The sequence below is a fragment of the Carassius carassius genome, chromosome 37, assembly GCF_963082965.1.
Source record: "Carassius carassius chromosome 37, fCarCar2.1, whole genome shotgun sequence".
Lineage (NCBI taxonomy): Eukaryota > Metazoa > Chordata > Actinopteri > Cypriniformes > Cyprinidae > Carassius > Carassius carassius.
Genome location: NC_081791.1, coordinates 16,456,896 through 16,475,189, shown reverse-complemented (window position 1 = coordinate 16,475,189; position 18,294 = coordinate 16,456,896). Strand labels below are relative to the sequence as shown.

At 35.9% G+C, this 18,294-nt stretch overlaps 1 protein-coding gene across 9 annotated transcripts in view; it reads right to left on the bottom strand.

Moving 5' to 3' along the window:
* Window positions 1–1,836, bottom strand: part of agrn (agrin) — a 282,960-nt gene extending 281,124 nt beyond the window's left edge. For 4 of the 9 annotated variants that reach the window (XM_059527817.1, XM_059527821.1, XM_059527819.1 and 1 more), the window contains exons 1-2: window positions 1,403–1,835; window positions 90–351 (exon numbers count right to left, since the gene is read on the bottom strand). In XM_059527817.1, the coding sequence (XP_059383800.1) occupies window positions 90–351; window positions 1,403–1,603 (463 nt within the window). In that variant the 5' untranslated portion in view covers window positions 1,604–1,835. Of the gene's footprint in view, window positions 1–89; window positions 352–1,402 lie in introns of all 9 variants that reach the window. The other 5 variants (XM_059527822.1, XM_059527825.1, XM_059527820.1 and 2 more) reach the window with 2 other exon arrangements.
* Window positions 1,837–18,294: the final 16,458 nt, after the last annotated feature.

The window sequence follows — 18,294 nt, the reverse complement described above, 5'->3', positions numbered from 1 at the left end:
ACGGGAGATTTTTAACTCTCAAATCTCTACACGGCCAGAAGATGTAAGTTACAGCTTTATGCTGAATCAGGAAAGTGTTTTTTTTTTACCTTGAACGCAGTGCTCCACCTCCTCCAAGTTGCGGAGAGTAATCCGCATCAGGCTTGAATTGAGCATCAGTTCATTCTTGTGGCTCTGCCACATGTACTCAGGGGCCAGGTTGACAAAGAAAATGCGTGTATCTCCGGTGGCCACCTGACTGTCGCAAATATGGGGGTCTCCGAAACCGCAGATCATCACCTTGTTTCCCCCATCCAGCAGCACCTCTCCATTCACCATGGTCTTGCCTTTTAGGTAACGCCATACCCTGACCTTCAAACAGGGGAAAGACAACATGAGATTAAGAAAACACTATTTTCTGCAGATCAAGGTCACTTTCTTGCACATTTCAAAGCGGCCACCTACCGCCAGTTGCATAAGAACCTGCGATCTAACTCTGCACAACACTTACAATGCGTTTATGATTCATATATGCTTGAGTGATGGTCCAAAAGCATGAGGCCACATTGAAAATATCTAAAATAATCAATTATGCTATGAAATGAATAGGAAAGATAAGATTCTAGACTATTTCTATGTCACACATCAAAATTAAGTAAACATGTGTCTCTTGTGAACTGGTCAGATGTCAATTGTTATGTTTACGATATATTTTAACATTTTAAAAATGCAAAAAAAGAAGCAGTTTTCATTAGTATCAGACATTACCGAATAAGCTTTGCAGTGTTTTATGAAATGATAGTAGGAAGAGCTGCCATTTCAGATTACTCTTCTTTTCACACTTTTTATGTCCTAGTGATTAGTTTCTGCAAGACTTTGATATACGTGACCGCATTCAGTTATTTCTAACAGAGAAAGCACATGATTAGATGATAATTGCAGATAATTGAACCCGAAGCACTAATAGAGCTTGAAAGGACATCAAATCACTGCAAAGGCTGTTCAGGTTTCTTGTGTTTGAAAGATCACATTACAGGTGGATCAAAGTAGGACTGTGAAAATTTTTCATCAACTGAGTAAAACCAATGTCCACACGTTACAAAAACCCATTAGAAAGATATTTAAACAGGTCCCTTTTATATACAATTATTATACAATTTTAAATGGTTGCAGCTACTTGGTGTTCATGATATACTGAGTTAACCATTTAGACAGCATTATACATGTCCCCATGATATGAGTTTCAGACCAGGACAACTCAAATATTGGGCTGGTAGCTTTCGTCTATATGTCTAACAGGTGATATACATTGCAACACAGTTGCACAGTAACCATTAAAGTATACGCTTAAACGAAGTACATGTTTACCTTTTTTGCTTTCACTTTAATGCAATCGACGGGTGTCTGGTGCACAAAGTCTTACCTTGCAGGAATAAGTGTTGTGCACCGGATCCATGTTCAAGATCTCCTCTACAGTCCCTGTTAAAACTATATTCGCCTCTTCTTCTCGTTTTTCCAGGTCCCTTTCTGAACAACTTCCATGACAACGCTGACTCAAAAGCACAAAAACAACAGCAAACGACCAAACGGGCCAATAAAACGCCTTTCTGTGAGAAAAGCCCATAGTCAAACCAAACGGATAAACGAGAAAGTTAGAAACTCTCAATGCAAACGCCGGACGAGTTCTGCAGCAAGTTTGATGTAAATAATAACACGACCGCGCGCTTGTCTCTATCTTCTTTAAACTTCACTGCATGTGATCTGCGCTCATATCTGCGCTGAGTGAACGCGCGAGCATCAGCCGGCAGACAGAGAAGAATAGAGAGGAACGAGGAATGCCTCTGCTCACCCCCCTCGTGCGCACACTCGCTGTCCTTTCAGAATGACGCTCCTTTCACAGGATATTTGCATGCAATCTGAATTGCTGATACGAGCGGCGGAGGGGGCGATTCCAAGCGCGCTGGTGAGAAGCGGGTGTAAAACGCCACCCCTTGGAGAGATTGTGCCAATTCGGACAAATCAACCGGTCCAGAGGATTATAGATAAGAGTGAAAGAATAAACTTTCAACTAATAGTGATCTTTTCAGTTACACTTGTATGAACATACAGAGATGCTCAGTTTGAAGTCTTAAAACCTTTAGAATTTTAATGCTACTGGCTGGATTGTCACCAAAACTATCACGATTTACGAGTAAATCAAGATTGAATTCTGAAGTTAATACTATTTTCACGTTTTGTTTTACAACATACTTAGTCACACTTCAAAAGTGACCTTTACAGCCGCTTTAAAAAAAGCCTGCTAACAAAATATATATAATATATATAAAATATATCAAAATATATTACAAAATTATATTAAGACTACAACGGCACTCGGATTTATCATGCATGTAATCCCACATTATTGTGGTAGTTCAAGTCCATACAGTATATAGAAACACATTTTATTTTAAATATTCTCGCTATTAACAAGCCATTAGCTGCTACTACTTTTGCCTCAATAAACTCCTAATTTGCACCTTATTAACAGTTAATAATAATTTAGGGATTAGGGATTTACAACATGGTCATGAAGAATATGTTCTTTATTACTGTCAATAAACAGCCAAATGTTAATAATAGGCATGCTAATAAACAACTAGTTAATAGTGAGAATACTAAAGTGTTACTATATATATATATGTTTATACCAAGAATAAGTATAAAAAAAACTATAATGAATAAACCTGTACACACACACACACTATATACCTACTCTATCTATATATTATAAACTTTTTTACCTTCTTGTTGTAATAACAATTCAAATAAGCATTATGAGGTCAAATTTGGCCAGCATTTTAGGTTAAGTGGGTTCTCCTTTCAAGTGTTGTAATAAGAACTATGCAATTACAACCAGTCCCAATAATTACATATTAAGTTAATGTTGTTCATTAAAATTACTTGGTATTTACTCATGCAATTACAGTACACTGTAAAATGCACTGTAGAGTACAGCATAACCAAATAAACAAAAACATTTAACCTTAACACAAATATTTGTACCTTTTCATCAGATGTTACTTTCATCTTAACATCTATAGAGGTCAATCAGTAACAGTGTTACTAATACAAACATCATTCTGAGACACACACAACCGATAAAACCCTTACAGTCGCTCCCAGTTCTAAACTGACAGTGCATAAATTTCCACCCTTTCAAAAGCTGTAATTTTACTACCCGTCCATCTATTCCTGGAAAATGACAGGGCGTGGAATCTGTGGTTGCACTGATATATTTGTAGGAATACTTTCATTTTAATGGCACCATGTCCTGACCCTTAATTCTTAAACCACAATACCAATGGTTTTTTAAAATATTATTTACAATCCAGGTTTGTGGTTTGAGAAATGGTTCTATTATTGACAAAGGTGTGAATTATTACTTAAGAAAGTGGCTCAGTGAAGGATATTTTTATATATTGCAGGTAACTTAACATTTTAATACATTATTAATCAACTTCACAGGCTCTCCAAGCTGATGTATAACCACCTTTCTTCCATGTTCAAACAGTTGCATGGTCCTAAAATCAAATTACTTTTTTAATTGGAGAATGCAATAAAATAAACAGGGGACTCATATTTTAGCTGGAAGTTTGAAGTTAAAAATGTTTTAATGATGAATTTGTTTCTTACAAACACAAAGATGTTCACTTCACAAGGCATCAGTTGATGAACATGGAGTCAGGCTATTTGTGAATTATCGTGATTTTAATTTTTTTTCAGCTGTTTGGACTCTCATTCTGACGGCACCCATTCACTGCAGATGATTCATTGGTGAGCAAGTGATGTAATGCTTTTAAATTTCGTCAAACTGATAAAGAAACAAACTAATCTACATCTTGGATTGCGGGTGAGTAACTTTTCAGCAAATTTTCATTTTTGAGTATTCTTTTAGGTGGCTATTAGTTTTTATACAACCAATAAAACAAATCTCATCCTAAGACTGAAGTCCTATATACCCACCCACTCACTCGCTCGTTCACTTTCCTGTAAAATAATGAAGTCAGCCCACATAAAGCCCATTACAGTCAAGCTCATTTGAGAAATATCATTCAAACTGAAATATCACCCCAGTGGAATCACTCCATCTGCTTTGAAACAAGCGTAGGAGTTCAACATTTCTGGAAAACTATTGCAGCACTTCACAATGTGAAGAGAGTAATACTGCCTATGGATTGATGCGAAAGAAAAAGATTGCACGTAAGCCACAGACACCACTGTTGAAATTCAGGTAACATAAACCATCAGCTTCTCTGTCTCAGCTTGAGAGCTTTTAACATCACAACAACAGCTAGCTCCTGCCCGCAAATATGTCACCACAAAAGGTTTCGAAAAAAATTAAAATAAAATAAAATAAGTATTAACAAGCTCACCCAGAGGAGACACTTTCTTCAGCACCATGCCAGTCAAAGCATAATCGGCTTGACAGACGCAAATATTGTTTTAAATTCAGTTTAGTGATATTCCCTTTAGTCATTTGTTATTTTGATTTTGCTTCCTAAGCTGCCTGGTGGCATTCCCGGTGTTGTCGCTATGCTATTATGGGGGATTTCTACTTTATTCACAGAGTGATGAATGATTGTAATGTGATTTAATGTGCAAAAAATTAAAACAATTCATGGCTTGTGATGCTAGCGGAGATGCAGTAGTTCTTGCTGAATTATGTACAGCTGGAGTGTTTGGACTACGGTCTATTGGAAAAGCATTTTATTACCAAAGGCATCTTCATCTAAACAGTTCTTACAAAACATACATGCATAAACAGGGTTACTCAGAGGAGCTTTCTGTTTTGCTGTTGTTTTTGCAATGGAAAGCATAATAATTCATGAGTCTGCATCGATTTATTAACACGACTGTGAAGAATTACAAAATTGCTGAAGCACTTTAGTGCTTAGAGGAGAATGTAAATGGTTTAAAAAGCAACAGGATAAATGAATACATTGTTGATACATTTATCTTATATAATGCTATATACTGTATACATATATATATTCTCTGAAGGTAAAAAATAAAATGTGAAACTCTTCAGTCTCATTTGTAACGCTACTACGGTTTGTTCCTTGTGTGTGTTGCATCTGCATTAATGTCGGTCAGATGTCTTTTTATGTAATTTAGGGATTTTTAAAAGCTTTGTGGGTTCTGTTTTAATGCCCCTCTTTGCTTTCAACTCCTAAGTATTACAAACATTGTGTATTTTTGTAAAGACTAGTGTTAACCATAAAGAGTTTTGGCCAAGCACATGATTGTTCTCATATGTGGTCTCCAGTTCTTCTCTCTGCATGCAACTGCCTCGTACTGACAATAAAATCACATCCTTATTTTTCATTTGAATCCTTCAGTTCTCTCCAAACATCTCAGTGTGTCTGCTGAAAGTGAAACATGATATTTTGACCATTCTGACAACAAGCTGCGAGCGACCCAGAATCTCTTTGACGTACCACTGAAAAACATCCCACAGTGCCAACGCCATGATAATGCCAGTCGACAGCTCACAAAGAAGACATGTGACATCTGTATCACAGCAATATGCCCAACAATGGCACTATATGTCACTGCTACACTGAATGAAATCCATATGTGAACTTGCAAGAATATTCGCAAAGGACTGCTTTCAATAAAACTAAGTCCAGGTGGTCTGGACTGCATTCAGATGTCCAAGTGAGATCAGACATGAGTTCACCACACTCTTCAAAATAAAGGTTCCAATAGTTGTTGGGGTTTTTTTTTGGGGGGGGGGGGGGTGGTGCCGCATTTTGGTTCCATTCTAATAACCTGATAAGCCTAATAAGGTCTGAAGAACCTTAAAATATTTTTTTTTTACTTTAATAAGAGTCATTACCCATCATACACTATGCAACATTCAGTGGAATCTCATCAACTGCCCAGTATCTGCAGACTTGCTTTGATTTTCTGCAACTAGCTCTTGACTGTAAATATGGCCAAAAGTTGTATTCCAGCCTTTAGCAACACAATGTGCTGAATAGTAATCAAAGCACGGGCCAATGTTGACCACTTTATTGGGATAAATGAAGCCACAGATCATTGAAAAATTAGCTGTGTGTTTCAATCTTTCATCGTCTCACACGGAGCGAGTGCTGCAAGCCAAACAACAAGAGGGAACGGAGCAAACACACAACGATGGCAGCTTATGGCCAGATGTTGTTGTGCATGGAGGTGTCAAGTCTAAACAGGAAGCAGTTTCTCACACCTGGTGTAAAACTGGTTGCTTGGCAGGAATTTCTTCCTCAGTTATTTCCCTAGCAAATTACCACATTCAGTGCATCAAAAAAAAAAGAACACCTAAAAAGCCCAGCTCTGGTCTTCTGTGTTTGATTGGTTTGAGTAGAGATGAAATATTTTCTGTGGTATCTCAGGGCACTAAACAAACAGACAAACACTGGCCATCTGGATGCATTGTGGTCTTAACTTAATGCTAGCACACTACTGCATTCCCAAGTTTTCTTTTAGAAGAAAATAGTATACTGTTCTACAATACTGTGTGCTCTGTTGTACTGTATACTGATGATTTTTTCAAATGTAGTGTCCTGTAGGTCATCCAGGTATTTCATGCATGCAGAAGATTTGCATTCCTTGGGATACAGAAAATGTGCATACTGTTTAGTGTATACATGCTATATATGTGACCTGGACCACAAAACCAGTCTTGTCACTGGGGTACATTTTTAGCAATAGCCAAAAAAAAAACATTGTATGGGTAAAAATTATCGATTTTTCTTTTATGCCAAAAATCATTAGGATATTAAGTAAAGAACATGTTCCATAAAAATGTTTTGCAAATTTCCTACCGTAAATATATCAAAACTTGATTTTTGATAAGTAATATGCATTGCTAAGAACTTCATTTGGACAACTTTAAAAGCGATTTTATTAATATTTAGTTTTTTTTTTTTTTTTTGCACCCTCAGATTCCAGATATTCAAATAGTTCTATCTTGATCAAATATTGTCTGATCCTAACAAACCATACATCAATGGAAAGTTTATTTATTCAGCTTTGGGATTATGTATATGTATTTAGAAAAATTGACACTTAAGACTGGTTTTGCAGTCCAGGGTAAAATATACAGACAAATAGTATGAGTAGTATTGTGATATGACATGTTTCAGACTCCATTACGCATACATTTTACCACCCTCATGTAAACACGCCTGCATTACTTCAGCACAACCTTGATATATTGACATCCACTTAACCTTTTAACTTCTGCTTGTAAAGTGTCAGGCTTCGCCCGAGTATCACAAAATAAACACATTTACTGGTATCAGTCTCCATAATATAATGTGCACATGAAGAGATCTTCAATCTCCACTGTAGACCATACATGGCTGAGGTTATGAAGAGACCTGGGACCTCACATATTAAACTTTGCATACATTTAATCTTAAAAGTGTGCGTAAGCACAAAAGTAAAGAAAACTTAATGTACATCACAATGTACTCAATTGCCTCCCTGAAATAACCATATATATATATATATATATATATATATATATATATATATATATATATATATATATATATATATGAGCATTTTTTCTTATGCATAAACTTATCCTCATGCAATTTTCATATACTAACATCCAGAAGTATGGTCCAAATTATCCGAACATGACAAAACTGACAGTAATGTTATCTGTGCCTATAAGAATATTGCAATACTGCTAAAACCATTTTCGTAATCAGCATCATTGAACATCCTTAAACACTATGTGCTTTTCAAGCAATGTATTATTGCAATGTATTAAAATATGAATTAAGTTTATTGTTCTTATTCCACTGACAAATTATTTTTCAACTAAGCATATGCAAAATACACTACAGGGATGTTTAGATATTACTACAATGATACCTATGCATGGTTAAATATGATTGGAAACGACACAGAGTAAAAAACAAACGGATAACTAAAATAATAATAAATATTACCGGTTTATTTATCCTACATCTCAATAACTGTTGAAATAGCCTAGTAATTTCAATGCATTGCTGAACTCGGATGGCATTTTCCACAATGCTTGGCATTCCATATGTGGGGTTTATGATTACCGTCGTACCGAAATTATAACAGATTTGATTTTTGATTTTTTTAAGTCACATGTTGTGAATTTTTTGCCTTTGCCACCAACAAAACACTTGTGTGGTCTGTATAATCCTATTTAACCAATTTGTACAGACAGATGTGTAAAATGTATAAATATATTAAGTATTTGTTCTCTTTCATCCGTGATAGAGCATGCCTTTTAATCACAGGTGAAGTAATGTGAGGTGAACACGCCTTTCAAAATTCAAATGACGCAACATAATTTCATCAACGTAGTTCTTCAAGCCAATCATTTTTCAATATCACTCTAGTGAGCCTGTTTGAAGTTAACTCTATCCAACAAGTGAAATCTGAAAGAATATGAAAAACAAGTGAATTACTGTTTTATATTATCAAATATAAATTTGTCCCATTGAAGGAGTGGATTATGGAGTTTGCCTACACATAACCTACAGGCAGATACAGATGTTCATTCATTTATTTAATGGTGTTTAGATTTCTTCCGTTAGTGTTGAGGTGTTGATTATAACGCACTGATAATCTAAACTACTTTTTTATCAAGAAGAGTTCATTTGCACACAGGAGCATGATCATTACTTATCTACTGTAAGGACTTTTGAGATGGACTGAAGATTGTATTGATTTGTGTGGTTGCTGTAGGTGGCAGGCCGAACGAACTATGGTCTTGAGCAAAAGCATTCTTAAAAAATGTGTTCTTTGCTGGTAACATGTTCATATAAGTTGCCTAAATTATTTCTATGCTTATGGTTTAGGTGTAATGCAGGCTATATTGTTTGTTACAGGATTTGTGCGCATGGTGGTGATTTGTGCTAATTGGTGTTTTTGTTTCCCTCATGTGTTTAATGATGCTGGCCATTTGTCTTGTCTTGTCAATACAATGATTCTCAGCATTTGTAAGGTGTAGTCCTTGTTATATACAGTAGGCCTACTGTTGATAATGATTGTCTGTTGGATATTTTAAAAGTGGCAAAAAGCAGAATGATTGATTTTTATATTTACTATTTCTGTATGTTTAGACTCATAGACCCATTATCTTAATTATCATTATGTAGCAAAGTTTTTAAAGAGATTTTCTTTTTGTTAGTTTTTATTATTATTATTAATTTTCCATTTGTCCCAGACCATACTTTTCTAATCCAACTGTAAATGAATCATGTGAAGTAGACCGTTTAAATGTTAAATATAAACAAATTTTAAAATGAAATATTTTTGAGAAAATAATTTGTTAAAATTTTTATAAGAATTAAAAACATTTAGTATTCTTGATGATCAAAGAGACAATAGTGTCAGTGAAGAGCTGAGATGAAATACAAAAAAAGAAAAGATTAATCAAAGTAAATATCTCATGAACAATATTTGAATTTTACTTTCAATCAAACTGTTATGTCAAATTGTACAAAAATGCTATTTAATTGTTTTCAGAACACATTTAATTCTAAATGAATGTTTAACAAGACAAAATCTCAGTAGTTTTATTTAAAGTTTTCAATCTAATTTAAATGCTGTGTTTTCATTAAAGGATGCTGTTCGTAAGCAAATTAAATAAGTGAAAGTTTGAAAAGTACATTTTAAGTAGAGCTGAATTTGAATAAAACATCAGACAGAGAGGCGCCGCCTTATTATTCAACAACAACAACAAAAAAAGCTCATCCTTATATTGCATTAGTTTTTGAAAACCTGCTTATGTTTCTGAAAGGGTACCATTTTTCAGCGTACGATCAGCGTGGGGAGACGTTTTGATTAGAACTAATTTACAGTGGCGTGAGAGAGTGGAGTGGCCCCAGTGGACACATTTCCTAATTGAGTGAATGCGTTCTGCCGGCTTGAACACTCTGTTAATATATTGCCACATAAAATGGATCTGAGCTCTAAATTATGTCTACTCTTCTCCTTGTGCTTTCTGCAAACCACTCAGGAGACATGGACATATAGCCCCTGCAGGCATTGACTAAGGAAAAAAACTCTTTGAAAAAAAAAAAAAAAAAAGTTTGTTTTACTATGACAAAGGTTGTGCTTAATATACAATGTAATCTTGTAAATCCTGATGTGCACTCTGATAGTCTGACTCAACAATTATAAATAGTGCTGTATGGGAACAGAGACAAGACATAAACCGTGATTTGCTATGGGAAGGATCTTGGAATCACTTCGGATGATTCAGCTGGTTTTGACGGTGAGTTTGGCCAGTGTCTATGCTGTAGGTTATCAGTCTTTACTGGTGATGAGATAAGACTTGCTCCTGTCTTCCTTTTTCAGTTGACGAACAACACAAAGTCCATTTAAGGAACAGAAAGTGTCACATAAATAAACTGTTAATCAATGATTGTTAAAGTAGGAGTAGCATATAGAAATCACTTATCAATCCATAAAAAACTGAAATTATATACAAATACATTTGTTTGCTGTAACTCCAGGATTTTAAAATAAGCAAAAACTTGGTAAAACCTTTTCAAAGCAGCTGTAGTGTTGCACTTTTTATGTCTTCTAGCTTTAGTCGTTCATGAATCACTGTAAGGGTGAACAGCATGACTAGACAGAGACTTCAATAAAATCAGTGGGGTCAGAATGGAACAGAAGAACTTGAGAGCTCCACACAGCCCACTCCGCTACTGGGCCGTAGCATTTCATTAGGTAACTGCAGAGACACGGCCTGCTGGAAATGATTTTTCTGACTGATGAACTGCTGACACCAGCTGGCCCTGTGATGAAGTAGATGTCCTTCTCAGACTTCTGTGAAGCAGATAGATGATTTGCTGCATCATGCAGTGACAGAAATGGTGTGGCAGAAATCAGAGAAGTGATCATATGTAGTGCACTGCCCAAATAGTTACTTTGGATACTGCCCCCATAACAGATAAACAGCTGTTGCAACATGTTTATAGATCCAGACGATACAGTGAATCATATCAGTACTTATCATTTAAGCAAACAACTCTCAAACAAAGATGAGTCTGAAGAACGTAAGTATCTTTGTCTAGTTTGCAGTAAAACAGAGCAAGATAATAAGACTTGTTTTCAGAAAAGAGTTATACAAAAAGTCTGTCTTCATTTAATCCAGTTGTCTACTTGTTGATAATTGATTTAATTAAACAAAAATGTTAATTTCCTGAAAATGTCCTTAACCTCAAGCCATAAAAAATGTCAATTGGCACAGACTTGGTGAAATTTAGCATTACATCATTTGCTCACCAGCTCCTCTGCAGTGAATGGGTGCCATCACAATGAGAGTTCAAACAGCTAATAAAAGAATTATGATAATTAAATAAAAAAAGACACATGGATCTCTAATTGACTTTAGTTCATTATAACGTCATGTGAAGAGAAAAGCTTCATCGTTAAGATATTTTTAACCCTTGCTTCTGGCTAAAATATACATAATATTGTTTTCTCCAGTGAAAAAATTGTCTCGTCTGAATCAGGAGAGAAGTATGCACAGATTAGGCACTGTTTACTTATTCTAAATAAATGTGAATGGATTTGATGTGAGAGGATCACAGGGAATAAACATTATAACTGGAGGAAACATTTATGGTGACAAGCAAAGGTTTAAAGTTTAAAAGCCTTGATGAATTGGTAAAGATTTTCACTTTACAAGAAAATTGATGGACTGGAGTTGTATGAACTTGTGAATTGTTGTGATGTTGTTATCAGCTGTTTGGACGGCACCCATTCACTGCAGACGATCCGTTGGTGAGCAAGTGATGTAATGCTCAATTTCTCCAAATCTGTTCTGATGATGAAACAAACGTATCTACTGTACATGTTGAATGGCCTGAGGATGAGTAAAGTTGTGACAAAACATTCTGATGAATTAATAACTAGCCTATTTAATTTTTCTCTATCTTGAACTAAGGTTTTATTATGTCTCATTGTCGTGTACAGGTTTGCTTCTCAAGTATCTAATATTGTTATGAATTATGTTTTAAAAGGGTGTTTCGATTTGTATCCCGCTGGAAAACAAGATAAAAATTAACATAAGAAAATGATTTTTGCAGTGCATCTGTCTGTCCATCAGAATAGCAGCAGTAGCAGCCAGGGTTATGGCATGTTGTTCACTCCACACGTCTGCCACTGCAGTGCTCTCTGACCACAACGCCTGCAGCCCTGAATGTCTCAGCAGTAAAAAATGCCTCAGCTGTATCCGGGGCCCGTGCCACAGCATGGCCAATGCTCAAAAAGCGGCTGTTACACCTCTTGACTGTGCCTTCTAATTTCCTTACTCAGCGTCACTGAGCCTCCAGCTATCCCTCTCAGCACCTCGGCACACGAAAGGCCTAGAAGAGGAAAGGGGGCAGTGCTCCTCCCTCTTAATAATCCCTTTTTCTTATCTCTATTCCACTTCTATACCTTCCATGCGTCAGCTCCAGTGCACCTAACCCACAATCTGTCAATCAGCACACACATTCAGGCGTTATAGACATTCCCTCAGTGCACCCACGTCAGAGTATATGGAAAAGACTTATGACTACCTCTTTGTCATCTGGGTGACCATTCTGGGATGCAGATATAAATTCAGACTTTTAAGTGCTAAATCTTAGAGGACATAAAAAGTTTTTAAAAGTGTTTGCCCATATTGGTCACCTTTTAGAGAATCAAACACCTACAGCTTACCACCGACTGTGAATGGAAATTTCGCTCAAAAATTAAAATGAAAAAAAAAGGTAAAAAAAGATATTTTGAGAAATGTATGTAATTTTGTTTGTTTGTTTGTTGCTTTGTTTATTTTTTTTATTTTATTTTTTGCCCATACACTGGAAGTGAATGGACACCTAAACTGTTTAGTTACAAACATTTTTCAAAATATAATCTTTTGTGTGTCATAGGAGAAAGAATGTCATACAGGTCTGGAATTACATGAGGGTTTCATTTTCACATTTTTGGCTAAACTACAACACAAAAGTGCATAAAAAGTATAATAAAGAAATGCATTCCAAGATTCTAAAACATGCAAAGCATCATGCAAATAAAGTGTAGCTACTGACTGGTTGTTCATATGGTTTTAGGGGAAACCATAGTATCCATTTACCTACCAATGGATTCTCTGCATTGCAGTGCCATCTTTTTTTCTTATTTTTAAAAAAAAATTTAAATCTTGATGTACATAGCTTTTGAGACGGTCACACCCAGGATAAAATATATTTTTAATAATTGTTCTAATTGTATGAGAATAGGAAAGTCCACAACAGAACTTTAATGAAAACAAGTGATAACATGGAAATCACATTCAGATTAAAAATGATATAAAATCCTTTTAAAGTACCCATACAAATAACACCTCACAGACTGAACTGGCACTTCGTGGTTATCTGTTCCAAACAAAGACATAAATGAAAGGGAGAGAAAACATTATTTCAGCCATACAAAAATGTTCAATGTAATGCACAATAATTTTAGCTTTCATTGTCCAAATGTGGTTTTAAATTAAGAAAAACTCTCAGGATGCTCCCTGTGCTGTCATTATTTATGTCGTGAGAATTCTGAATGATAGACAGGCAGTCTGAGATTATACATGGCTGAGAACCAGAGTAAGGCAGTAATTTGGCGGTCTGAGATCCAGGTAAAAGATGCCATCTTCACAGTGCACATATCACAAACATGTCTGGCACTGACAGCAGGATCACACTTGCTTTAGGGCTTCTTATGAAATGCAGAATATAAATATGGAAACTAAGGGAGTTCTCAGAGTAAAACCTCAGAGAGCCCAGCAACAGAACTGATTTGGTTCAAGATCTTAAACATAAGCATCGTTAGGTTCTTCTGAACACAGTAGGCCTGTCTGGCTGTTCAACATCCAGCACGTTCTTTGCTTCCATCTGCTGGTCAAATAAGTTAACTACAATTTTTAGTCTTAAAGGGATAGTTCACGTAAAAATGAAAAAAATTTGCTCACCTCATGTTTCTCTCAGCAAGCTTTTTTCTTCTTCTGTGATATATAAAAGTTGCATTTTTAGATGATTGATCTTGCTGATTTTTCCATATGAAAACGAATAAGGACTTGACAGGGCCTGTCAAGCTTTACAAATGACACAGGTCTTCTGAAGTCGTATAATAGCTTTGCATGAGAAACTCAATGAAATTGAACCTCTTTTACAGTGTTAATCTTCCCCTCCAGTGAGCTGTACTGAGTGAGCTGAACTGAACAAATCATTCAGACCGGTTTTGTGATCTAGGACAACCATTTCATCAGAAAGATTTAATTTAATCAAAGAGTTTGTTTACAAATTGGATATATTAAAAATATATGAATATTTTGTGGATATGTCAATAATTTAATTGAGTAACAAATTCAATTTTGTCTATAAATTCTGTATTTATTTATTTATTTATTTTGTACAGTCCTAGTTCTCACCTTTTGTTATTGGACAGAATTTAGATTTCTGATTAATATATACTTTAAGTTCCATTGCAGAGGTGTTTGAGCCTTTGCTATTGTTGGTTCTAGTCTATGGAGAAAATTATCATCTTCTGTTAGAGATGTGCCTTCCTTAGCAGTTTTTAAATATCTGCTTAAACATCTACTGTCAATAGCTTCTACTTCGTCAACTACTGTGATAGTGTGCTTTGTTGTATTGTGGTTTCTAATTTTGTTTCGTTTTTAGTTGTATTGTACAGCAATTTGGATCAACCGGGAGATGTGTGACAATGCTTTATAAAGAAAGAAAGACAAAATGTACCTTTAAGAAAATCAGTAATATGGATAGCAACACTGCCCTTCAGTGGTCACTTAGAGAACTTTACTTATTGTAGAAATAATAAAAAAAACAAATAATAAAAAAATAACCAGTGCTAATGAAAGTGTATCTTGAATATGCAAATATGTATAAAAGCTGTGGCTGGCTGGCGAACTGATGAAACAAATATAGAGTTAAATAAAGTTCAATCAGTGGAGGTTTCAATTGCTTGACGTAAAGGAATTCTCATTTAGTGTAGATTGTTTTGTACATTTAGAGAAACTTTGCCTGGTGTAATCATCAGGTTCCTTCATCAATTTATTGGTTTACAATATTACATTGTCAGATAAAACCACTCCTCCACTTCTGCCAGTGTGTCTGAGAGTTCATTCAAACAGTCTCTCAACTCTAGCTCCAGCATGATGGATTGAATGGCTGTCCTCTAATCTTGGCAGCAGTCTCAAATTAAATAGGAGCTTTATATCAAGCTGGTGTCATTTAACATTACGGGAGTGAAACACTCAGGTGCGGGCAAAAATGACAACCAGTGGCAAGGTGCCAAAGCTGACAGTGACCTGAAAGCAGAAGGAGTGAGGGAGAGGAAAAATGACAAGCCCTTCAAAAATCCTTTTTACAATGTGGTTTTGATTTGTCTGCCTGCTCATGTGCTCTTTGCATACTAAACAGCTCTATGAAAGACCCAGAGCGGGGCTTGTGAGATGTGCTCTGGTAATGGGAAGTTCAAAGTAACAAAGTAAGTTCAAAGAGTTCAGAGATGAAGTGTGAGTTTTATGATGTGTGACTGGCATCAGTATACACAAAATATGTATTTTGGATTGAGCACAGAAAGCAAAACCTAATTTCCATGCCCTTATCACATTGTTTAGTGTATGTACAAGTTTCACATGGTCATACAAAACAAAAAATGTCAAGAAATAGTAGTTGATTTCCATGCCTAGAAAAGTCATGTACTGTAAATGAACAAACGTTATAAAAAGTTATAAAAATGTCTTTAGTCAATGTAAATTTTTCTAATTGTTTCTAAAAATTTAAATGTTTACATTCACGTTGGCTTGATGATTTCCTTCAATATTTTAACAGGTAACCTAAAATTAGCATTTTGTAAAGTAAAATGTTTGTTATAAAAGGCAGTGATTTGATTTGTTGCCCGTTTCTTTGGGAAAACTTGGTAGCTGCTGTTTTCTTGTTAACAACTTTCCATTTCAGTAGATCAGAAGAGGGCAGCAGAGATGTGTGTTTATGAATACTCACAGGCCAGCTTGACCAGAATTGGCAACAAAAACACTTGTTTTGTTCTGGAATTTCTCTCTGGGAATCTTAACCTGTAAATACTGACAAAAACAGTGTAGCAGACAACTTACATAAAATCCATGCAATTATCAATATTAAAAAGCTTAGTTTTATGATCAAAGCTCTGCAGTTTTTATTGTTAGTAGTTTCTTAACAACAGGTATTTTAACAAAAATATCATGTTGAATTCTGTTGATAATTTGAATTGCCCTGGAAATGTATAAAATATGATGCATTAGGCTTTATTGGGTTAATAAATGCAGGTATGTGTCTAATTAATTATGAGAACAGATGCGACTGAAGCAAAAGTATTCTTGAAAAGATATTTCAATAAAATCTTTTCTTCAGTCAATGTATTTTCTTTCTTCAAACCATTTAACCTGTTTCTGAGCTTTGTAATGGACTCTAACTTTCAAATGATATTATCAGATCATCATATTAGTAGCTAAATTATCAAAAGATTAAAAAAGTGAGCATTTTAAATTACAGCAAAAAGGAGGAAAATGTATCCAAAAATGGTCCAATACAAATTTTGCTATATTCCATGTTCTGTGAAGCAATACAGTGTATTTGTATCACAATGTTTGACATCAACAAAAAGTGAGCATTGTCTAATGTCTAAGGTTTGGAATAACATGAGGGTGATTAACTTTCAGAATTTTCACAGTGAACAGTCTCTTTAAATATTTCACTGAAATGGAACTCTTTGAATGCTTTGTTTTTGAATTAAGCGAAGGATTTGTTTCCTGTCAACGGATAAATCGGTTATGTCTTGAGAGCACAAATAAGCATTCTACTTTCAACAGCCCTGAAACCTCCCAATGATCCACTGCATTTCGGGGACACAAACAAAGCAACAACTTTTAGAAATGCTTTATGTTCTTCGTCATGCTTATCTGCAGGCCCTCGTGTGAACATGAGTGGAAGGGAAACAAATCTTGGACCTGTTGACCTACAATCTTCACATCCCGTCTTACCCAGTCTCAGACATCTTTGATGCCACAAAAACAAAGAGGAAGTGGCATCCATAAGCCTTTGGAATTTATGCGTAAACCCATAGAGATGGCACTCCATCAGAGTCGCCATTCATGTGAGCAATCAACTTTATATGGGAAGCTGAATAGAGAAGGATTTGAGGCAAGAAAACGGGGGAAATTTGTCTGGATTGTCAGAAGGAAAAGCGCTGCATACTTCTCCAAAAGACTTTGATGTCACACAAGATGATTGAGAGATGGGAGGCATGGTTTGATTTAATTTGCCAGAGAATGGTTGGAAGGGGAGGAGGCAGATTTATATATAAAAAAAAAATCAGTTCACAGAGAATGACAAAAAGAGCACATTTCAACAAATGTATCAATCTGCCAGTAAGGAGCCCAAGAAAGAGGGAGTGCAGAGGTCTGAATGACGTGAGAGGCTGAGGAAGAGAAAGCAGGTTGTGAGAAAATGCTCCGGATGGCACCTCTAAAGAAAAAGCTTTCTCTCTCCTGCTGGGCCCAGCTCGGCTCCTGTCCCCCGTCACAATGTGGGGCCTGCGGAGGCCCCCTGCCCCCTGACTGCCCTTGCTGCACTAGGAGAGCATTCCCAGCCTGGCTCCAGAACCCTGGCATATGGAGGCCAGACTGAGGGGGTTGCTCTCCACTGTGGCCCCCCGGCAGCAGCTACACTGTCTGTCAGCAGTGTGGAGCCTACTCCTAGAGAGCCGGACACGAGATCTTACTGCAAGGGTCAGTGCTTTACTGCAAGGGCACACTAAAACTGTTGTCAGAGACAGCATGAAGAGTGAAAGAAACATGAAATATATTCGGCTCTCATTTTACTTAAGAGCAGGGGTCTAGTTTGGACTGTCAAAACTGACAGAGCCTAGGCGAGGACGACAAGCTAGTAACACCATCGAATTGCCCCCCTACCTGTTAAACTTCTGATGTGAATTAAAAATGCTTTTAAACTGGGAGAGAAATCTCAAGCTTCTATTGGATTTTCCATTTGGTTTTTAAATCACACTTTGATTTATTGATCGGATTACTCTACTTTGATTGTATTTACTTCTGTTTTTAAGGTTGTTGTTATGTTTTATTTCTTTTTTTTTCTTTTTTTTTTACAGAAATGCAAAATGTAAAATAAGTAGGGATGCATAATATATCAGTGGTTAAACCAGTATCATCAGATAAATGTGGCTTTATAAAGTTAAAGAACTGGTCTGATAAGTAAA